General features: G+C 42.2%; 1 protein-coding gene across 1 annotated transcript in view; it reads left to right on the top strand.

Annotated features, from left to right (window-relative positions):
* ank2b (ankyrin 2b, neuronal) overlaps positions 1-19,870 on the top strand; it is a gene marked incomplete at its 5' end in the record, with an annotated part of 116,473 nt that overhangs the window by 33,216 nt on the left and 63,387 nt on the right. The window contains 4 exons of the mRNA XM_084043510.1: positions 5,851-5,949; positions 13,826-13,924; positions 14,395-14,493; positions 15,445-15,630. Of these exons, the coding sequence (XP_083899636.1) occupies positions 5,851-5,949; positions 13,826-13,924; positions 14,395-14,493; positions 15,445-15,630 (483 nt within the window). The remainder of the gene's footprint in view (positions 1-5,850; positions 5,950-13,825; positions 13,925-14,394; positions 14,494-15,444; positions 15,631-19,870) is intronic.

Below are 19,870 nucleotides of genomic sequence, written 5' to 3'. Positions count from 1 at the left end.
AACCAAATATACTTCAACATCAAACATACTTACTAGCATTTGTGGACAAGCAAATACTATTATGTCTTATCTCAATAACATAATATATGTGAACAATAAACAACAACAAGCATAGCATAACTAGCATCTATCAATGAGGGATGAAGAGTGTTTGGGGGTGAATAGGGTCTGAAAGCAGTGAGTTGTCAGACTGCAGTGGAAGACTTGGAGTGAGTCTGCAGTTCTGACTGAGGGGGGGGGTAATTTCTCTCTCTCTCTCTCTCTCTCTCTCTCTCTCTCTCTCTCTCTCTCTCTCTCTCTCTCTCTCTCTCTCTCTCTCTCTCTCTCTCTCTCTCTCTCTCTGTGGGTTTGAATCATTCTCCTGTCTTTAGGCTCAGGGTCATGATCATGTCCTCCAAACCCATTAGCATTCCAGCCAGAGGGTGGACAGTGAAAACTGATAGGGTGGAAATAGTTTGAGCCCAACAACAGCCACACAGGTCACCATGGTAAACAGCAGTGTGTGTGTACTAGGACCTTTCCATTCTCCTCTCCACTTCTGTTCTATTCTGTTCAGACCCATCCACGTGCCTCCTCTCTCACACAGACATCTCATATCTGTTATAGCCGTCATACATCCTGCAATGACTTCTTATCTTATCTGAGGCACTTGTTTACTTGGCTCCTTCTCTATCCCTGTCTTCTCTCCCTTCCTCTCCTCTGTCCCAACAGCTCCCCTCCATATCCATATGGTCAGTTCCACGTGTGTGTGTGTGTGTGTGTGTGTGTGTGTGTGTGTGTGTGTCATATGGTATGTAGAGTCAAATTCCTATTGATATCATACAGCGTTATGTGACGTGGAAAGATTATAAGGCGGGAGTCGATATTGTTGAGCCTGAGAGAGCCTCATGTATAGACAGGAGACAAGCTGCACATTCCCAGTTCCAGTACCACTCCTCTGCATAGAAAGAACATTTACAGCAACTGAGGTTTAACACCCTTCCATTGCTGGCATGACAACCATGAAAAATTGCAGAGAAGAAACATTCCCTACCACTCCCCAGGGGAATGTCCTTGGATGGATGTATACATCCAGGACATGTTTACTAATCACATCCATCAAAACCTAGCAAGTGCAATTGTGCAGCTTATCAATCACTTCGGAGAGGTGTGTCCCACATCGTCGTCATTATAGATCACCAGTGTGCTTGACCTTGAGAACACGTTGAAGTGATCATGCAACCAACACAACACAAATATGACAGTGACAAAAAGAGACAAGTATGCCTTGTACACCAGTGAAATATCACTCATAGTAGCTGGGCCTCGTCCAGAACCTGGCATGCAACATGCATGGATTTCCCTACAGGCATTAATAAAGGTTCAATAATAAAAACCCATATTCTCTCTCTCTCTCTCTCTCTCTCTCTCTCTCTCTCTCTCTCTCTCTCTCTCTCTCTCTCTCTCTCTCTCTCTCTCTCTCTCTCTTTCTCTCCTCTGTTCTGTTTGTACCGTGTATTCCTGTCAAGGAATCTCAAGGTAACCCTTTGAGTTGTTGGCAACTAATTACACCTACATTTCCTCATACATTACAGAATATGTGAGGTGACCCTTTCTAATGTTATCTGACACTCACTAAAACATGGCGGTTTGTTGTTCAAATGTGATTCCTGGTAAAAAACACTAATACCAAAACCTAACCCAAACCAGTGGATAAGCCTACCTACACCATGCCCTGAAGATAAAATCTCTTATTACTAATGTTGGACAGTTGTGTTAGTTCAGCTCTGTAGTTAATACTGCAGTGGGGGCTTGCTTTTGAAGCCAGGAGTTGGGTTTTGGAGTTCTCTGTACTCCTATTAACAACACCAGATGTATTATTCACAGTGTTTGTCTGCCGAATTTGTGTATCCTTATTTTGTCACAGCCGTTGTCTGAACCACTACATTCACACATTAATGATGATGGTTGCTGTGAAATTCCATTAGGTGCTTTGCCACAACATCCTTCTGCAAAGTCAAGCATAGATTTTGAGCAGAAAATAAGTAATTCAACTTAGTTCAACTGAGTTAGTATTTTGCCTGCTTTTGTCCCCCAACTCTACCCCGGGGAATACACCTGCCCTGCTAAATTACATTTTCACCTTGTTACTGAACAACTATGGAGGCAATACATCTAATAAGTGATTAGAAAACGTATTATGAGTGAATAATGTGATATTAACCACTTACTGTAAGGCCTACAGTATATACTTTGTCATCTTCACCCAGCTGATGGCTGCTCAGAGGCGCTCAGGAGTCAGGATGAGCTGTAAGTGTCTTGCTCAGGGCTGAGATTACCAGACTGCTTCCCACTAAGTGATGGCTGCCCCATTAATAGGGGTCATGGTGTGTGACAAAGTGACAGTGTCCACCTGGCGTTGGTGAACAGAGGGCAGTGGAGATGGCGAGTGGGGTTAGAGATGGATGGGCCTGCCAGTCCTAGTTACAGACACTAGGATTTTTATTGGAGACTGGCATGTCGGCTGTCGGCTGTGGCTCAGGAGGTAGAGCAGGTCGGCCAATGATCCGTGGGTCGGCGGTTCGAATCCCGGCTCCTCCTCCTGTCCACATGTCGAAGTGTCCTTGGGCAAGACACTGAACCCTACACTGCCTCCAATGATTCGGTCGGTGCTAGCTTGCCACCATTGGTGTGTGAATGTGGGAAAAGTGGGGACGCTGGCGTCGAATGTTCGCCGCTCCACCTCCCAATGTCCCCTCCCTGAATGAATGAATGAACCATTGTAAGAGCGCTTTGAGTAAGTTTGAGTACTTAGAAAAGCGCCATAAAAATGCAATTCATTAATTCATTCATTATGTGGGTCCACCATATGGAAGAATGAGTTCACTCCATCTCTCCATGCATCGCATCCATCCTTTGGGATAAAAGGCAGTGGTGCTACAACCGCCTTCTTCACATTTTGGCCTATAACTCTTGAACCATAGTAGCTCGTACAATCAACATATTTTTCCCCCTGGATTCCTTGGATATGGCGCAAGAGACAGTATAGGCCCCGTTTATGCCAGATTACTGTACATTTTCTACCATTTGGGGTTTTGTTCAAAACACACTTTTTGCCACTACTCCTACAGATATTGTCCCAAACTCACACAAATCGGTACCCATTATAAATATATGTCATGTGATGAAGATGTGTGAGTCAGATCCCGTCCCAACTGGTTTGCGTACCCTGGTTAGGCAACCTGGCCTAGCAGAGACCTGTGCTCCAAGGAGCACATTTTTGTAGTTGTCAATGCAATTGTTCAGTGCATCACATTGATTTAAAATTAGCATTTCATTCATTATGAGATATATGTCCAAGTCTTCATATTGTACTTTTCATGTCTCTCTTTTTATTATTTTGGCCTGGGTAGACCTGGTCACAAGTGTATTTTACTTTTGTAAAAATGCATTATTACAGATGTAGGTGTTAGGTGTTTCACATACCTGTGTCTGCTTATTGTGGCCTTGCACAAAAAAAGCATGAGTTTTTTTCCCCCCATTGTGGTCCTTTGAGTGCAAATGTGTGTAAACTGCCACGTGTTTGGGGTTGGGGGGTAGCAGAGACATACAGAAAAATAAAATCAATAGTAAATACATTTTAACCATTTCCAATGTACAGTAGCCTATACTGGAACTAAAATATAGCAAAACAACAACATTTGTCATTGTAAATGGAACCTGCTATATCTCAACTAATATAATGAAGTTCAGCTGCTATTCAGCCAGCTCTTTATGGAGGACTTGACGTTAATAATAGAGCTAATCAACTTAGGGCTTGCAGGTAACCCATTCCACAACTGCTGCAGAGTTTAAAAATGAGTGAATAATATATCCAGAATTGGGTACATCCCTATTAGGGACCCAAGAATTCCAGTTGGGGGAAAAACATTATAGCCTGCCCTGAGGGATCTGTCGTGGTTGTCATGCTGATCAGCCACAGAGGAAATGAATTATCGACCCAGCAGCTCAAACTGGAGCCTAATGCCTGGCCTGCTGAACGGGTTATTGTGTCTATTCTGGGTCACAGAGAAAAGTCTCCCGAGAGAATTAGGAGAACTAACCCTAAATTCACCTCAAATGTATTGTTCGATTTTCATACAATAGTTGAGTATCCTAAGAAATCGCCAAAAAAGTAAAATTGCACACTTTTCCAGCTTTCAGACATATTTATAGTATGGGGTAACACAGCATTCACAGTCACCAGTGGCTCAGGTGGAGTGGCCGTGACAACCGGAAGGTTCCCGGTTTGATCCCTGGCTCTTTGTAATATTGTGTCATTGAGCAAGACACTGAACCCCATCGGTGTGTGAATGTGTTAGTGAAAGTGTGAATGTGAGGCATATATTGTAAAGCCTTTTGAATAGTCAGAAGACTATAAAGGTGCTATATAAATGTAGTCCATGAATATAAATATGGAGCTGCAATAGTGCTCATATACACAAAATGACACAATGATGATGATAGTTTTTCTCATATTGTAATAATTATACAGTAGCCTTGTTATTGTAATTAGCTGCCACGATGGATATTTGTAGCTAATCACACATTCCTTATTGTCCTCTACCTCTTTAGTGATAATATATTCTGTCATTGGCTCAGTGTCTCACCATCATTAAGATCCAGTTATATAAGAGCCCATGAGTGATTTACAACTCAACATGTCTATCATTCTTTATCCGTATGTTGTTTGAGATATTATTACAGTACATTATGTCAGTCAGCGGCAGCATCTTTCAGTTGACACAATAGATAAAATAAGAATAAAAAGACACAATGATATGTTGTTGTTTTTTTACATTCTGTTAATCTTCATTTTTAAACATATATCTCATACTTACATAACATACCTAATCTCTGAACAATGACTGTTTTATCCCCCCGTTGCCCTCTTTTTACTTAATGTTCTGGGATTTTCTCTTCGAAACACCACGTTAAAACTTGAACTTTGGCCCATTCTGTATTTTTGGAGTTAACCGCTAAATGCTTCATCTCCTTAATCCCGGGTCTAATCCCACCAGAGTGATATTGGAATGTAATCTTCATTTGCCTCCCATCATAATGATTGTCACAGCAATTCAGAAACAATACAGCATATTCTTCACATTAGGATAGAACAGAGAAGGTGATGAAATCTGTCAGTATTGCTGACAGAGTCTTACTCAGAGTGTATGGCCAGTGATGAGAGGAATAAACACACATTGGGGTATCAGCTGGAATCCACGCCAGAAAGAGATAATTATAACATGCACACTGTTACATATCAGTGCATGCCATTTAATGTACTGTCACAAATATCCATGATACCGTATTCTCACTCCATTATACCGTATTCTCACTGGCTGTCTGTATGTCAACAAGTGTATTAAATATCACAAGATTTCAGAAAGAAACAGACCATCAAAAAGCTCCAGATAGACGTTTTTACATTTCATGCAAACCCACGCAAACCCACACACACACGCACACACGCACACACACACACACACACACACATGCACGCACACGCGCGCGCGCGCACGCACAGAGGTTATAAATAACTCCATGTCCAGGGCTGGCCCTCGTCCACAACAGCATGACATGGCACAACACATAACCTCGTAGCTTTGATAGCTAGCCTCGATATTAGAGCCGTTCCTCGCCTGCATCGACAATGACACTGATCCCCAGCCAGGAGACAGATCCATCGAAGAACAGAAAACGAGAAGGAAAGACGGATGTAGTAGTTAGAGTTATGGACCCAGAGGAGGAGGTAATCCCTCCTCCTTTCTTCTGTGTGCACCTTTTGGTTTCATTTCGCCACCCTTACCATTGTTATTCTTCTGCTTCCAGAATGGGCTTAACGCGCTGCATCTGGCGGCAAAGGAGGGTCATTTAGACCTGGTCCAGGAGCTACTGGAGAGAGGCTCTGATGTGGACTCGGCCACAAAGGTAGGTTAGCTTCTCTTCACCTCCCTTCCTCATCTGCCCTCAGTTCCCCTCATTCCTTGGACAACTACGTATATCAGAAAGATGGCAATAGCTTTCAAATGTGTTTCAAAAGTCTTGTCTACACAGTAAAGATGTTCAACTGTGTATGTTTGATGATAGAATTTACTCGTCAATGTTAATGTGTCTATGTTGATATGTCTAGAGGCAGTACAAGACCATAAATTGACAGATTGCAGGATATCATTTTCAACTGGCTTGAGCGTTGGTTCTTAGCGCCAGTTCTTCTTGGACCCTACTGCAGATATTCTATCCTACTGGGTAGTTAATCACACTTACAGTATGTGTTCCGCATCAAGCTAGTCCCTCATAAGAAAGCAAAAAAAGACAAGACACTGCCTGGAAAGATGGAAAAGCAATAATGTACCAATTAGGTAATAACTAGGAAATACAGTGTTCCCTAAGTTCCCAGGACACCTGTGTAGAATTCCCATGGTGACTCGCTGAGAAACATTGTTACATACACCATTTTGTGCTGTAAAGGTATAAACCCCTGGTACCATGGCCCTTAAGAAGCACAACTTTGTCATTGTCCTGTCCAGATATCCATGAACTCTGCCCTGTTTTTCCATGTTTCTTAAGCTTGAAATTTTTTCTTTGGGCCGCTCGGGTGGCGCAGGGGTAAAGTATGTGCCCACCACCGGGGAGTCAAGGGGTTTGAATCTGGCTTGCCGAGTGTGTATTCGAACACAATTGGAAGCCGGGCGGGGAGGATGATATTTGTCACTGCACTTACTCCTACGAGCTGGGCCCGGACGGTTGGCGTAACCGTCTGGGCACCTAGGCTGGTAATCCAGCCTGACAGCGTGTCACAGGTTCGACTCCCGATCCCGATGACCTTTGATGCGTGTCACCCCCCCCCATCTCTCTCCCCATTTCCTGTCAGCCTACTGTCCTGTCAAATAAAGGCATGAAAGCCCCCCAAAATATCTTTTAAAAAAATATATATTGTAGCTTCCCTCCAGTTGACAGATACGATCACAAGGTTTTCTTTTCTTTTACAGCCATTTATTTACTAAATGCCGTGAGAACTGAATAAATAAGCATAAAAATACAACAGACATTAATTCGGTATCACATTTTCTCAAACATAACAAACATACAAAACCATACAAAACAAATACACTGGCAACAATGATTACCTCATTGGCCGCATCAAACTACATGGGGGAAACTTGAGGTCTTCTTTACACCGTAAACTTAAACAGTTCTTCTTTAACTCTTTTATCTTAAATCTCTTCTTTAAACTCTTTAACATATAATCTCTTTTCTCTCTTTAAACATCTCTTCAAACAGCATCACACTCGACATCCTCTGTTTGTTACATGTTGCAAGCTCTAGTGCTCAGAGCAGAATGACTGACTCTGCCCCTGCTCTGGTAATTAACCAAATCTAAACCACCCTTGCTGATCGCTTGATTGACTGATCTGACTCAGCTGCCAGGTCAATGTGACCCTAGACATCAGAGCAACTCAAATACCCACATTTAACAAAGAGCACAATCCAGAAACATGAATTGACCAAAAACAAAAAACATTATGAACTTCTTAACTTATTCACTTATTTATAATAATAATGAACTTTAATCATGATGGCAGCTACACTCCCACCGAAATCACGTGTGATTTCTTTCATTAACTTTTAATAATCACTTTTTAATTAGCATGCCATGGTTGTGTTATGAATCCTAGTGTATGAAATGCAGAGAGGTAGAGGTTGCCTTAGTCGGCTTCAAGCAGGGTAACCGTCTTGTGGATAGGCCTCTCTAAGTAGACTGGCTTGGTGAGTCTCTTTCCATGGTCATCTAGTGCTGAACTTCCAATCAGCAATTGTAGCTTCCTCACACAATCATCTTCACCAGGGAACACATCCATGACCTTGGCTAGTTTCCACTCGTTTCGTGGTGCAGTGTCGTCTTTCACAATCACTACGTCGTTGATCTTTGCATTTCTGCGGGTTTTGTGCCATTTTTGCCTCTGTTGCATGTTCTGCAGGTACTTTTCCTTCCATCTAGACCAAAACTCATTGGCTAGGAACTGCACTTTCTTCCATCTCTTTTTAAGATAGAGGTCTTCTTTGCAGAACTGTCCAGGAGGCGGTAGACTAACTGTCTTATGAACTTCTGGGTCTTCAACTGTTATGTCTCCCACCTTAACATCTCTGCTGGGAAGCTTGTCACACCAGAGAAAATCTGGTCCAGTAAACCAGTTGGAAGCAATGAGGTCCTTTGCTTTGAGGCCCCTTGACACGTGGTCCTGCGGGTCTCTTTCAAATGTCTTTTTCAGACCCTTGAGACGGTGATTTGCACAAACTCTATTGTCTGGTAGACTCGGTCTGACTTCCTTAAATGGCAACGGCATCTCACAGTGACCGTCTGCCTTGATCTTGATCCCATGCTCCACTGTTGTTATGAAGCGTAGATCCTCTTGGGAGAAATGAGCATCCTCTGCCGTTCTCTCATTGAAGTCTGATTCAAGCACCCTTATCACATCCGGTGGAGTGACTACTTCTTTAACTTGTGTTCGGCAGATGTATCGGACTTCACTTGTTAGATTAGAAGGCGAGTGAATGCTTGGTGTCACTTCCTTGACAACAATCCTGTGGCTGCTTCCAATCACATCACCATAGTCAACACTGACACTGCCGACTATACTCCAGCCAAGGTCTGTTCTTTGGGCAAATGGCTCATTGTCTTTGCCTGACACCACTTCTCTGGGTAGCAGGGCCTGAGAACAATTATAGCCAATAAGCAGACCAATGTCACAGTCGATTAAAGGTGCAATCTCTTCAGCAAGGTACTCTAGGTGAGACCATGCTCTTGCTGTCTTGGGTGTAGGAATATGACTTAGATTGGCCGGAATGAACTCTCTTGTATAGGTGATTGGGAGAAGAATTTTCTTAGACGAATAAAACCCTCTGACCTGCAGCCCGGTTAACTTCTGACTTGGAATGAGTGTACTTTTGGATGACAATGTGGACAGTTTTAGCTGCACTGGTACCTTCTGTGTGTCCAGAGTGTCAGCTTTCTCTTGCAAGATGAAGGTGGTATCACTTTGGTTGTCCAGAAGTGCATACACAAGCACTTCCTTCTCTGGTCTACTTGTAGTGGATAACCATACTGGAACAACTGTGGATGTGCAAGTGCTGCTCATGTCCTGCAATACTCGAAAAGATGATGCTTCACTTGCTGTTTCATTGGTCTGTTTAGACTCTGCCTTGTCCTTTGACCTTTCTTCGTCCTTTGAGTGCTTCTCACTCTCTTTTTGTTTGTCATCCTTCTGTTCTTTCTCTCCGTCATCCTTCTGTACTTTCTTTCCGTCGTCCTTCGCACGGTCTTCATGTAAACAGGTAGGGTGTTTCCTTTTACATGTGTCACAGACACTCTTGTTTTCACAATTCCTTGAATGGTGACCTGATTTCAAGCATCCAAAACATAATCTGTTGGTCTGCACAAACTTGACTCGTTCTGCAACTGATTTGGCCATGAACTTTCGACATGTGTGAATGCCATGGTTCGACATCTCACAAAAAACACACCCTTTAACATCTTGTTTCTCTTCAGATGAGCTTGCCAGTACCTTTGCTCCAACACTTTGTGTCTTTGATGGTGCCTTCACCTTCTCACCATAACTTGACTTCAGAGCATGAAGAGAGGTCACTGGATTACAAGCTATCTTGGCTTCTTTTGTGATAAACTTCACAAATTGTGTGAAGCTAGGAAATTCCTGGCTCTCTTCTAGAGTCTTCATGACCTTTCTGTTCCAACTGGCTGTTAGCCAATCAGGAAGTTTGGCAAGTATTCTCTGATTTTCGGCACAGTCATTTAGGACTTCTAGGCCTTTAATCTGTGACATCGCTGACTGACAGCCTTGCAGGAAGTCTGCGAACTCTCTCAGTTCAATGCTGTCCCTGGGTCCTATCTTCGGCCATGAGGTAAGTTTATCCCTGAAGGCCTTAGCTATCACGAATGAGCTTCCATATCTTTCTTCAAGTATGTCCCATGCTGAATGATAGGCTGCTTCAGTGCCTAACAGGAAATAACCCTCTATGGCTTTCTTTGCAGGTCCGCCGACATACTTGCGAAGATAGTATACTTTCTCATTTACTGGAATGTTTTTTCTGCCTATCAATGTTTGAAATGACATTTTCCAGTCTTTGTATCTTAGTGGGTCTCCACTGAAAACTGAAGGCTCTGGTACAGGTAGTCGGCTTGCATTGATGGACTCTGCAATTGCTCTGGCGATTGCTGTAGCGCTATCCTCTTGCTGAGCATCAGCAGCCGGCTGCCCCATGACTGCTTGTGTCATCTGCTGAGCATTAGCAGCAGGCTGGCTCCTTGTGGTAGCTTGGGTTATCGTAGGCAGTTGTGCATGCGAGACATGTTGTGGTTTTGCCACTGGTTGCACTGGAAGACTTCTTGACTTAGGTGCGGGTGTCAGTTGCTTAGATTTGCTATCTTGGAGCAACTCTAATATCTCGTCATCTGAGCCCACTTGTTCATACACTTGTAGTCGTGCCTTTGCAGCATTCATTTTCTTAACTGCGTCCAAGCGCTCTAACTGCCTGCGCTTCTCATCTAAAGCACTTTGCCTTTCAGCATTTTCCGCTTCTTGCAGTGCAAACCTTTGTCTGTTCTCAGCTTCAATGGTTGCAAGCCTTTGTCTGTTCTCAGCTTCAATGGTTGCAAGCCTTTGTCTGTTCTCAGCTTCAAGGGTTTCAAGCTGATGCCTTTCATGTTCCATTTCGTCTAGGACTTCCAAAGTGGCTTGATTTGCAGCTAGTTCTGCCGCAGCTTCTTGTTTCTTTGCAGTGGACTGGTTTGAGAGTCTTGACCTCATGGTTAACCTACTTGCAGAGGCTGAACTTTGACTTGCACTGAATGAGAACAACGTGCTAGTGTCGCTCAAAGTCTCTTGATCTTTGTCTTTGCGATTAGAAGCACGCGTCAGGATCTTCTCTGACACCGCTACACAAGCGTCGACTCGACGGCGGGTCTGATTATCAGGGGTAATATGTCGCCGTAAGTCTACATAAGCTTGTGTTACTTCCTTCTCAGCACAGTTGATCTTGGTCATAATGCTTTGTAATATGTCATTGGCCAAAGGTCCACTGAATAATTGCTTAGCCTCTTTGGCAATAGATTTCCATTTCTCATAGGAAGTTGTGAAATGATTTTGAAGATTTCTAATTATTTTGTCTTCGAGTTCTTGACCCTTTTCAGTAAGCGTTCGGGTTCTCTGGCCTCTTCGCAGTTTCTCTGCAGCATCTTCGGTCTCTCCTGCAGCATCTTTGGTCTCTCCTGCAGCATCGTGGGTCTCTTCTAGTACCTCAATTTCCTTGAGTGGGTTAGTGTCTAAAGGTGCATTATCAGTGTTTTTAGACTGGTGCACTAGTGCTTCAATACTAATGGTATTGTTTAAATTTGTTCCATCGACTTCGTGCTCAGCCATCTTTAGTAATGTTTTAAATTGACTGTAAGCCTTCTAATTAGTAGCTTTTAACTTAAACAAAAAAACAACAGTTAAATTAACTGGCTTAACTTGAATGTTACTAAGGTTTAAATTGCAACAACACTTAATGCAATTAACTTGGCTTGTAATGAACTTAAATGTATCAAACCATTTTACAAATAAATGAATTTGTTTTCACTTACAAGGCAATTGGCATAAAGTTTTAACCTAGTAGCTTTAGAATGATTTAAAGTATCATAAACTCTTTCACAGTACTCATGAACTTAAAAGAATTAACCCAAATGAATTGGAGAACACTTATTTTAACACTTGGTAACTTATATCACTCTTGGTTGTAATATATTAGTCACTTAAATTCTTTAGGAGTGAACCACTTATGATGAAATCAAAAAATGTAATATAACACCAGAATATTTTCACCCTTTTAGCACTTAGAGTCTTTTCATGTCATTTACACTTCAAACTTGCTTAATAGTAAACTGTGGTGAAATCAGCAACAACTTCAACATAAAACATGTGCATGACAATGTCCCTTTTTTGGCACTTATAGAGTCCCTTTAAAGCAGTTGACGAGGTTACTCCACATATCAACATTTAACTTGTTTTAAATGTGTTACTTCTTGTTGGCTTAACCACGCAAAGCTCCCGAACTCCACTTGCTGGGATGCCAGTGTAAGCACAGTCTTATCTGTTCGAATGCTGGTCACTGTCGGTGTCGGTGGACACTTGCTTGCAGCTGGTCGACGGCAGGCACAGACAGGCTGTCTCTTCACCTCGTGTCGAGCAGGCTGAGTTCTCACTGTAGCTTCCCTCCAGTTGACAGATACGATCACAAGGTTTTCTTTTCTTTTACAGCCATTTATTTACTAAATGCCGTGAGAACTGAATAAATAAGCATAAAAATACAACAGACATTAATTCGGTATCACATTTTCTCAAACATAACAAACATACAAAACCATACAAAACAAATACACTGGCAACAATGATTACCTCATTGGCCGCATCAAACTACATGGGGGAAACTTGAGGTCTTCTTTACACCGTAAACTTAAACAGTTCTTCTTTAACTCTTTTATCTTAAATCTCTTCTTTAAACTCTTTAACATATAATCTCTTTTCTCTCTTTAAACATCTCTTCAAACAGCATCACACTCGACATCCTCTGTTTGTTACATGTTGCAAGCTCTAGTGCTCAGAGCAGAATGACTGACTCTGCCCCTGCTCTGGTAATTAACCAAATCTAAACCACCCTTGCTGATCGCTTGATTGACTGATCTGACTCAGCTGCCAGGTCACTGTGACCCTAGACATCAGAGCAACTCAAATACCCACATTTAACAAAGAGCACAATCCAGAAACATGAATTGACCAAAAACAAAAAACATTATGAACTTCTTAACTTATTCACTTATTTATAATAATAATGAACTTTAATCATGATGGCAGCTACATATATAATACAGTAATAAAATATACATTTTCATGAACGGATATGACAAACACATGTCACAAAGTTGCGTCACAAAGTTGTCTGGCTTGACAGACGAATGCTGTCTTAACCAGAAGCTACTATATCTGGCTGCCAAACCACAACCCTAAATCTACAGTAACCCTACCCCGGTCATTGCGCATATCGTAATGCTGATCATTCATTGAGGTGTAAGAACAATCTTCTCCAGATGGTTTAGTATTTAGACATTAGAGATGAGGTGAAACAGGCATGCTCAGAAGACCTGCTACAGATAGTGGAATAGTCAACATAAAAATCTGCGACCAGTACAAACCGTGTAACTAAAGGTCTGCCATTTCCACCGTTTAGGGTATCATCTTGGACGTCGGCCTCAAAATCAAATATATGCTGCATGGCAGTTGCCTAGCAGCAGAGCTCAACTGCAGGAACAAGAGAAATGGAGGCCTTTGAATGTGCTACGTGCTAAGTAAAAATATCACAGTCTCTGGAGATGACATTGGACTCCCAAAATATCATCATGTTGTCAATGAGTTCTTGATGTGAACAGACATTAGAAACGGCCATAATCATCAAACATGGCGGAAGCAAAGGAAGTAAACTAATTATCTCTATGCTTTTATGGCTAGCTTACTGCGCTGGTTCTCAACCGGGGACCCCCAGGGGTCCTTGAGAGTTAAGGGTCCGTAACTCAGAGAGTGTACAAATGGAACCAGAAGGACCCATGTCTATCTGGTTTTTAATACTGTACATGCTAGTCTTAAGAATGTTGTTCCTCAAATCCCTTCAGCGTTTCTGAAACCTTGTGGTATGGTGTTGCATTGTGTTTCTGTGTTTCTCATCGCCCCTGTACTGTATGTTCTCTCTCCTCCTTCAGAAAGGAAACACAGCTCTCCACATCGCCTCTCTGGCTGGACAGTTGGAAGTTGTGAAGGTCTTGGTCAAACGAGGTGCTGACATCAACTCACAGTCTCAGGTAAACCTAGCTATGGCATTCAGTACATTTCTGAGCAGACGTCTTTGCTCTCTGAATGAGATCAACACATCTTTTAATACCTCAAATACCCATAGATCAGACAAATGGAAATATGTATGAGGTGAGTAATTCAGTTCAGGACACCGTAGTGTATTCTCAATGTTAACTGTGTTCCCACGCTTATCAATAGACTACACTAAACAAGGCTATGCTTAGACTCACCACAGTGCACATCCTATAAACAAGACTATACCTGTAATAAAAATAATTGTGTTGCTTGCATCGCGGCATATGCGTCACTCTGTTGCATTTACACCGGTTGTGAATTTTTGTTTAAAGCACACACACACACACACACACACACACACACACACACACACACACACACACACACACACACACACACACACACACTATGACTTGCATTGTGTTAATTAACTGCTATGTTATTGTGTTTGTGTGTATTCCAGAATGGCTTTACTCCGCTGTACATGGCTGCCCAGGAAAACCATCTGGATGTAGTACGATACCTCCTGGAGAATGGAGGCAACCAGAGCACCGCTACGGAGGTGAGGAAGTGTGTGTGTGTGTGTGTGTGTGTGTGTGTGTGTGTGTGTGTGTGTGTGTGTGTGTGTGTGTGTGTGTGTGTGTGTGTGTGTGTGTGTGTGTGTGTGTGTGTGTGTTGTGAATGAATAAGTTAAATGCATTTCAATCATCATAAATATGATGGACCTCTTGAACATGTCATTTTTTCTTTGAAATAGAAACACAGGCATGCCTTCCAACAATAATAATTCCCTGGGTTCTAAACATTTCTTTTTTATTGTGTTTCTTTGTTCATGACCAAGGCCATGCTCTGACAAGTGAATGTCTCTTGTGGGATCAATAAAGGCCTATCTATCTAAGGCTGAACATCTCGTGACCCACTTTTGGCGTCCAAATAGCCAGTTATAAGTTGACATGAGAATTACAATTATGACATTTAGTAAGACATGCAGTCTTTGCATAAGTCAATTGTGTGGATGCAGTCTGTACACAGTACTGTGGGTATCAGCGGTAGTAGTAAGTCATAAAACAGTGGTTCTCAAACGGTGTGCCGGCCCGTGAGACATATACAGTGTGCCTTGGGAACCTTATTATTGCAATATGTACAACTAGACTAAGTTATTAATTATCTATTTACTTTATCAGTAATTTGTGTGCACTCGTTTCCTAATACAGAGGCAAACCACTTTCAACCTGGTGTCTCTATTTTGGGCATGTCATTATAGGCAAACATTCTAAATTGTATTTATTTATCAATTAAATGTTTTAATTCAAAATGTACTTCACAAATTACCCAAAAAGTGTTGATCTACAAGCTCACAATGTATCAAGATGCAACATGTTGTGAGCTTGTAGATCGGCCATTTTAGCTAGGAATACAGGTGGGCCTTGAGACTTTTGACTTGCCCATTGGTGTGCCATGGGCACAAACAGTTTGGAAGCCACTCCCATACAGTACCTCCTCTACCCTCCAGGACGGCTTCACCCCGCTGGCCATTGCCCTCCAGCAGGGACACAACCAGGTGGTGTCCATCCTGCTGGAGAACGACACCAAGGGCAAGGTGCGTCTGCCCGCGCTCCACATCGCCGCTCGCAAGGACGACACCAAGTCTGCCGCCCTGCTGCTGCAGAACGACCACAACGCTGACGTCCAGTCCAAGGTACGTTGTCGCAAAATGGGGCCGGGTCCTGTGAGTCAGTGCTGTTTCTGGGTCAGTGTGTTGGCATGATGTGATTGCTACTGTATTGTATGGGTGCTATGAGTTGATGTGTTGACGTGCCAATAATGTGGGTTGTAATTTTCTTTTTTTGAAGTGTTAAGACACTTTTTGAGAGGGCGTGAACTCACGAGGGAATCGAACTTGTGAATCGGTACTCTAGCCGCCTTACGAAAGATGATGGCAGACTTTTGATTTGATGTTTGAACCTTAACAGTTTGTATATCTGTCTGTAGTGCTTCAGTAGTTGTGTTTCCATCTGTCTGTGCATCTCTCTCTCTCTCTCTCTCTCTCTCTCTCTCTCTCTCTCTCTCTCGCGCTCTCCTTCAGTGTCTGTGTACCTGCCACTTGCCCTTTGGTCCTGCCACTAACTGGGTCTATCTTTCTCTTTCCTCAAACGCCTTTTCCTCCTCTGCCCCACTTACTCTCACCCCCCATCACTCGCTACCCTCCCTTCACCCGCTGGGTGTCTAAGTGTAGCACGGTGTCTACTGCATGGAGAATGCCACTGTGCTGCAGGTTGTATGGGGGTGACGTTATGGGCTGCATGCACCAATTGGGGGTGGGGTGGGGGTGTCTTCACTGGGTTGGGGAGAAAAGGTCAATCTGGTATTGGGGACACCACTGTTGCAATTGTGAACATGGTTAGTGAGTAGAGATCCTAAGTCAAATGTAATTGTACCTGTTTAACCAATGAGACCTGGGGAACAACGGGTGCTATTACATCACATTTGGGGTTTGGCCGCCAGTGCAACTTGCAGTAGTTGAAAGTTTCAGGTTCTTTCAACCTGTAGAGGCCGGTGCAACACTATTTTGCTGCACTATGTGACTTAGGGTGAAGTTACTCTTTAAAGCTGAATTACACTTTGGTTGAGTTGTGTAGTTACCTTGCACTGATTTAAGATATCTTCAGTAGTTGCTCCACTGATTAGAAATTGATTTTCCAAAATAGTCTTCTCATTGACTTGCATTGCACAGTGAAACTGCTCTCAAAGTCACTCTTTTAGCACATACATGAATATATAACATTGCAAAACCCAACACAGCATAAAAAGAGAACTTTGTGTTGATTTTGAATTAGGAAGAAGATCCCGAATAGATCTGCATATTTTCAAATTGTAAAATCAACAGGAAGTTGGCATTTGCATAAAAAGAATACGCTATGTCGGGTTTCGTATTGTTATACGTTGGCAGAATCCGCTTTCTTTGCATTCATTTATGAGCTCCTGTTTGGATTATCAATTTCTAATCAGCAGAGCATCTACTGACGATGCTCCAATATTTGGAGTTACATCATGGTAAGGTAACTACACAACCCAAACCTCTACCAAAGTATAATTTTTCTTTAAGTCCCATGTCTGTCCTGTGAAGCATCCTTGAGTGACTGAATTCCTGATGAGGTCCAAGAGCTATTGTTCTTTGGCTGACCATACGCTCAAACATCTGCATGCGGAGTCGCCAGATAAAAGAGAATGTACCAATACACAAATATAATAATAATTTCAAAATATACATTACCGTATAAGAAAAACTGTGTTAATGTTGGAACACCAGAGCTGTGGCAAAACCCCAGCACAGCTATGAGTGTTCCTCCAATACCGGATGGTGGCTTTAAGTGGCGTGGCTAGAGTGAAGTTGAAAATACACACTACCAACTGTTTCCTGTATTAAATGTTTGATGCACCAGTGCTCCTCAATGTTAAATATTACATATGCTATATTGTACTGTGAACACAAGGCGGCCATAATGTGTGTTGTTATATAACAGAATGCATACATCTGTACAGTGACAGGGTTATGTGGGTATGAAATGGAATGGTTCAGCTGTAGTGATGCAGTCCTCAACATGAGTCACAGGAGAGCGGCTATAAACGGCAGCATCTTCACACACACACACGCGCGCGCGTGAACGAGTGTGACGTAAATCAGTGTAATCAGTTAGGCTTTGGGGACACGGCTGACCTCTGTGCTGTTTTTCTTGTAAACCTTGGTATCACTTACAGTAACAGGAGGTAGATAGACTTAACAATAGTAGGAAGCTCCTACTATAGCATAATATGCTTCCTACTGTTATTATGTAGGATATTTAAGGCTATTACAGTTAATCTATAGATTTTACATACTGTATATTGTGTCTAAAATCTGTCAGTATAAAATATGATTTTAATTGAATACAGAACAATCAATGAACAAAAAAACAAAATGCATCTGGGGCTGCAAACTCTGCCGCACCGACATATCTTCTTCTGTATTTCTTCATTCCTGAGATATGGCTCATTACGTAATTGTAACCCTGACCTTTATTGTGACCGTGACCCTTTCAGCTTTTTGACCCAAAACTTAATCATCTCTTTGAGGCAGCTTACTGATAATTTCCCCCCAAAAAAACCTATAATCCTCAATATTGACCTTGACCTTGATTATGAACTTGACATTTTACCCTTCCCAGGGCAGCCTACTGATCATTTCCACCAAGTTTCATGTCCCTGAGCAATACACAGTAAGCCCTAACTGCTCCCCGGGCATTTTTATGGCATCCACTGCTCTCGATATTTAGCATGGGTAAAAGCAGAGGAAGAATTTCATGTGTTATACCCCAATAACTACAAACAGACAGGAACAATTACAATATCCTCCCCTGCATGCATACGGGTCCAGTCTATGTACTGTAAATGATCACATTACAACAAAACAGTTTTGACAGCAACTTCAAGTAAATCGTACCACTCCAGCCACGTCGCTTGCCAGTATAATACCTCACTGTACAGCTAGCCCCTGAGCTAGCTTTACTGTGTGTGTGTGTGTGTGTGTGTGTGTGTGTGTGTGTGTGTGTGTGCGTGTGTGCGTGTGTGCGTGTGTGCGTGCGTGCGTGTGTGTGATGTGTGTGACGTGGTCTAACTGAATGATGTTTCCCTCCCTTGCTCCTCTGTGCTTCAGATGATGGTCAATAGGACTACTGAGGTATACACACACACCCTCTAAACATCTCCACACCTTCACCACTACAGTCACAACCCTTCTATTCCTCCCTCCCTTCATTCTCTCACCGTTTGAACCTCCTCATTGTTCCAGAGCACGGCATGGTGCCACGTTGAGGACCACTTATGAGTTTAAAAAAATGTCACCGTTTTTTTTCCTGAGTTTGGTTTGAGTTTGCGTTGATGATAAGCCCATGCACGGCTAGTCGGCTACCATGGCGTCCACTGCGCGCGCACACACATGCCAAGCGCACTTTGGTTATAGTTTGCTTGGTTTAGTTTTTACATACGTGTATCTATTCATTGTCATTCTTATTTTGTTTTGTTTGTATCGTCACCAAGTGGCTTTTGTTTTGTTTCCTCATGTTCATGATCTTGCTTCTTTAAAACCATTGAAACTATTCTATGCATAATCATGACTGAAATCTGTGCATATAGTGCTGAAGCGATGTACCAGCTATGATACATGATATTGTCTTAGAGTCTACATTATGTTGTGTTTATGTTGTGTTGCATGATTTATAGAGATGCATTTTGAGATAAGGCGACCATTCAAAACAAGTCTTATTGTAAATGTAAACATGATGAATATAAGGATTACATTATCTGGGGTCTCGTGACCCCCTTACCCATTAATTTAAAAGCATGCTAGTATGGAGATCGGAGATGGCTTCTATTTCCCAATCTTGGCATGCAAGCCTTAATCAAAATCTACGATGTGCTTGGCAAGAGGATTGTAAAATAACCTGAAAAGCATGTTTGCATCTATGCTATATCTTCAGTTGCACCATTTTAAGCTTTTTAAATGTTTAACTCTTTTGAAACCATCACGTTAGTCTCTGTTCTTCACACTTTTGTAAACAATGTTTTCACATTAAATCGGACCGTGACTTACAGAACGGAAAGGTAAGGCAAGCATTTCAACAACTTAATATACTGTACAACCTGCTCTGCAATCTCTCTTCATTTTCCATATCTATCTTATCTATATCTTTCACGTGCCTTACATGATATAACTGATATGACGTACAGTCAACATAGTGCACTTTGGTGTTATAACCCAAAACGTACAGTCCCAGTTCTACGTAATATTATAATTTCACTATGATTTGATGGTGGTCTTTCTGGTCTCGTCCTGTAAATGCTGTACTGTATGGGTGACTAATATTGTCTGTTTAGTTTTATGTCGACAACAGTCTGTGTGT

This window comes from Gymnoscopelus microlampas (genome assembly GCF_963454915.1).
Source record: "Gymnoscopelus microlampas genome assembly, chromosome: 19".
NCBI classification, from domain to species: domain Eukaryota; kingdom Metazoa; phylum Chordata; class Actinopteri; order Myctophiformes; family Myctophidae; genus Gymnoscopelus; species Gymnoscopelus microlampas.
The sequence above is the reverse complement of the archived record's forward strand: the minus strand, read 5'-3'. Positions and strand labels throughout refer to the sequence as shown.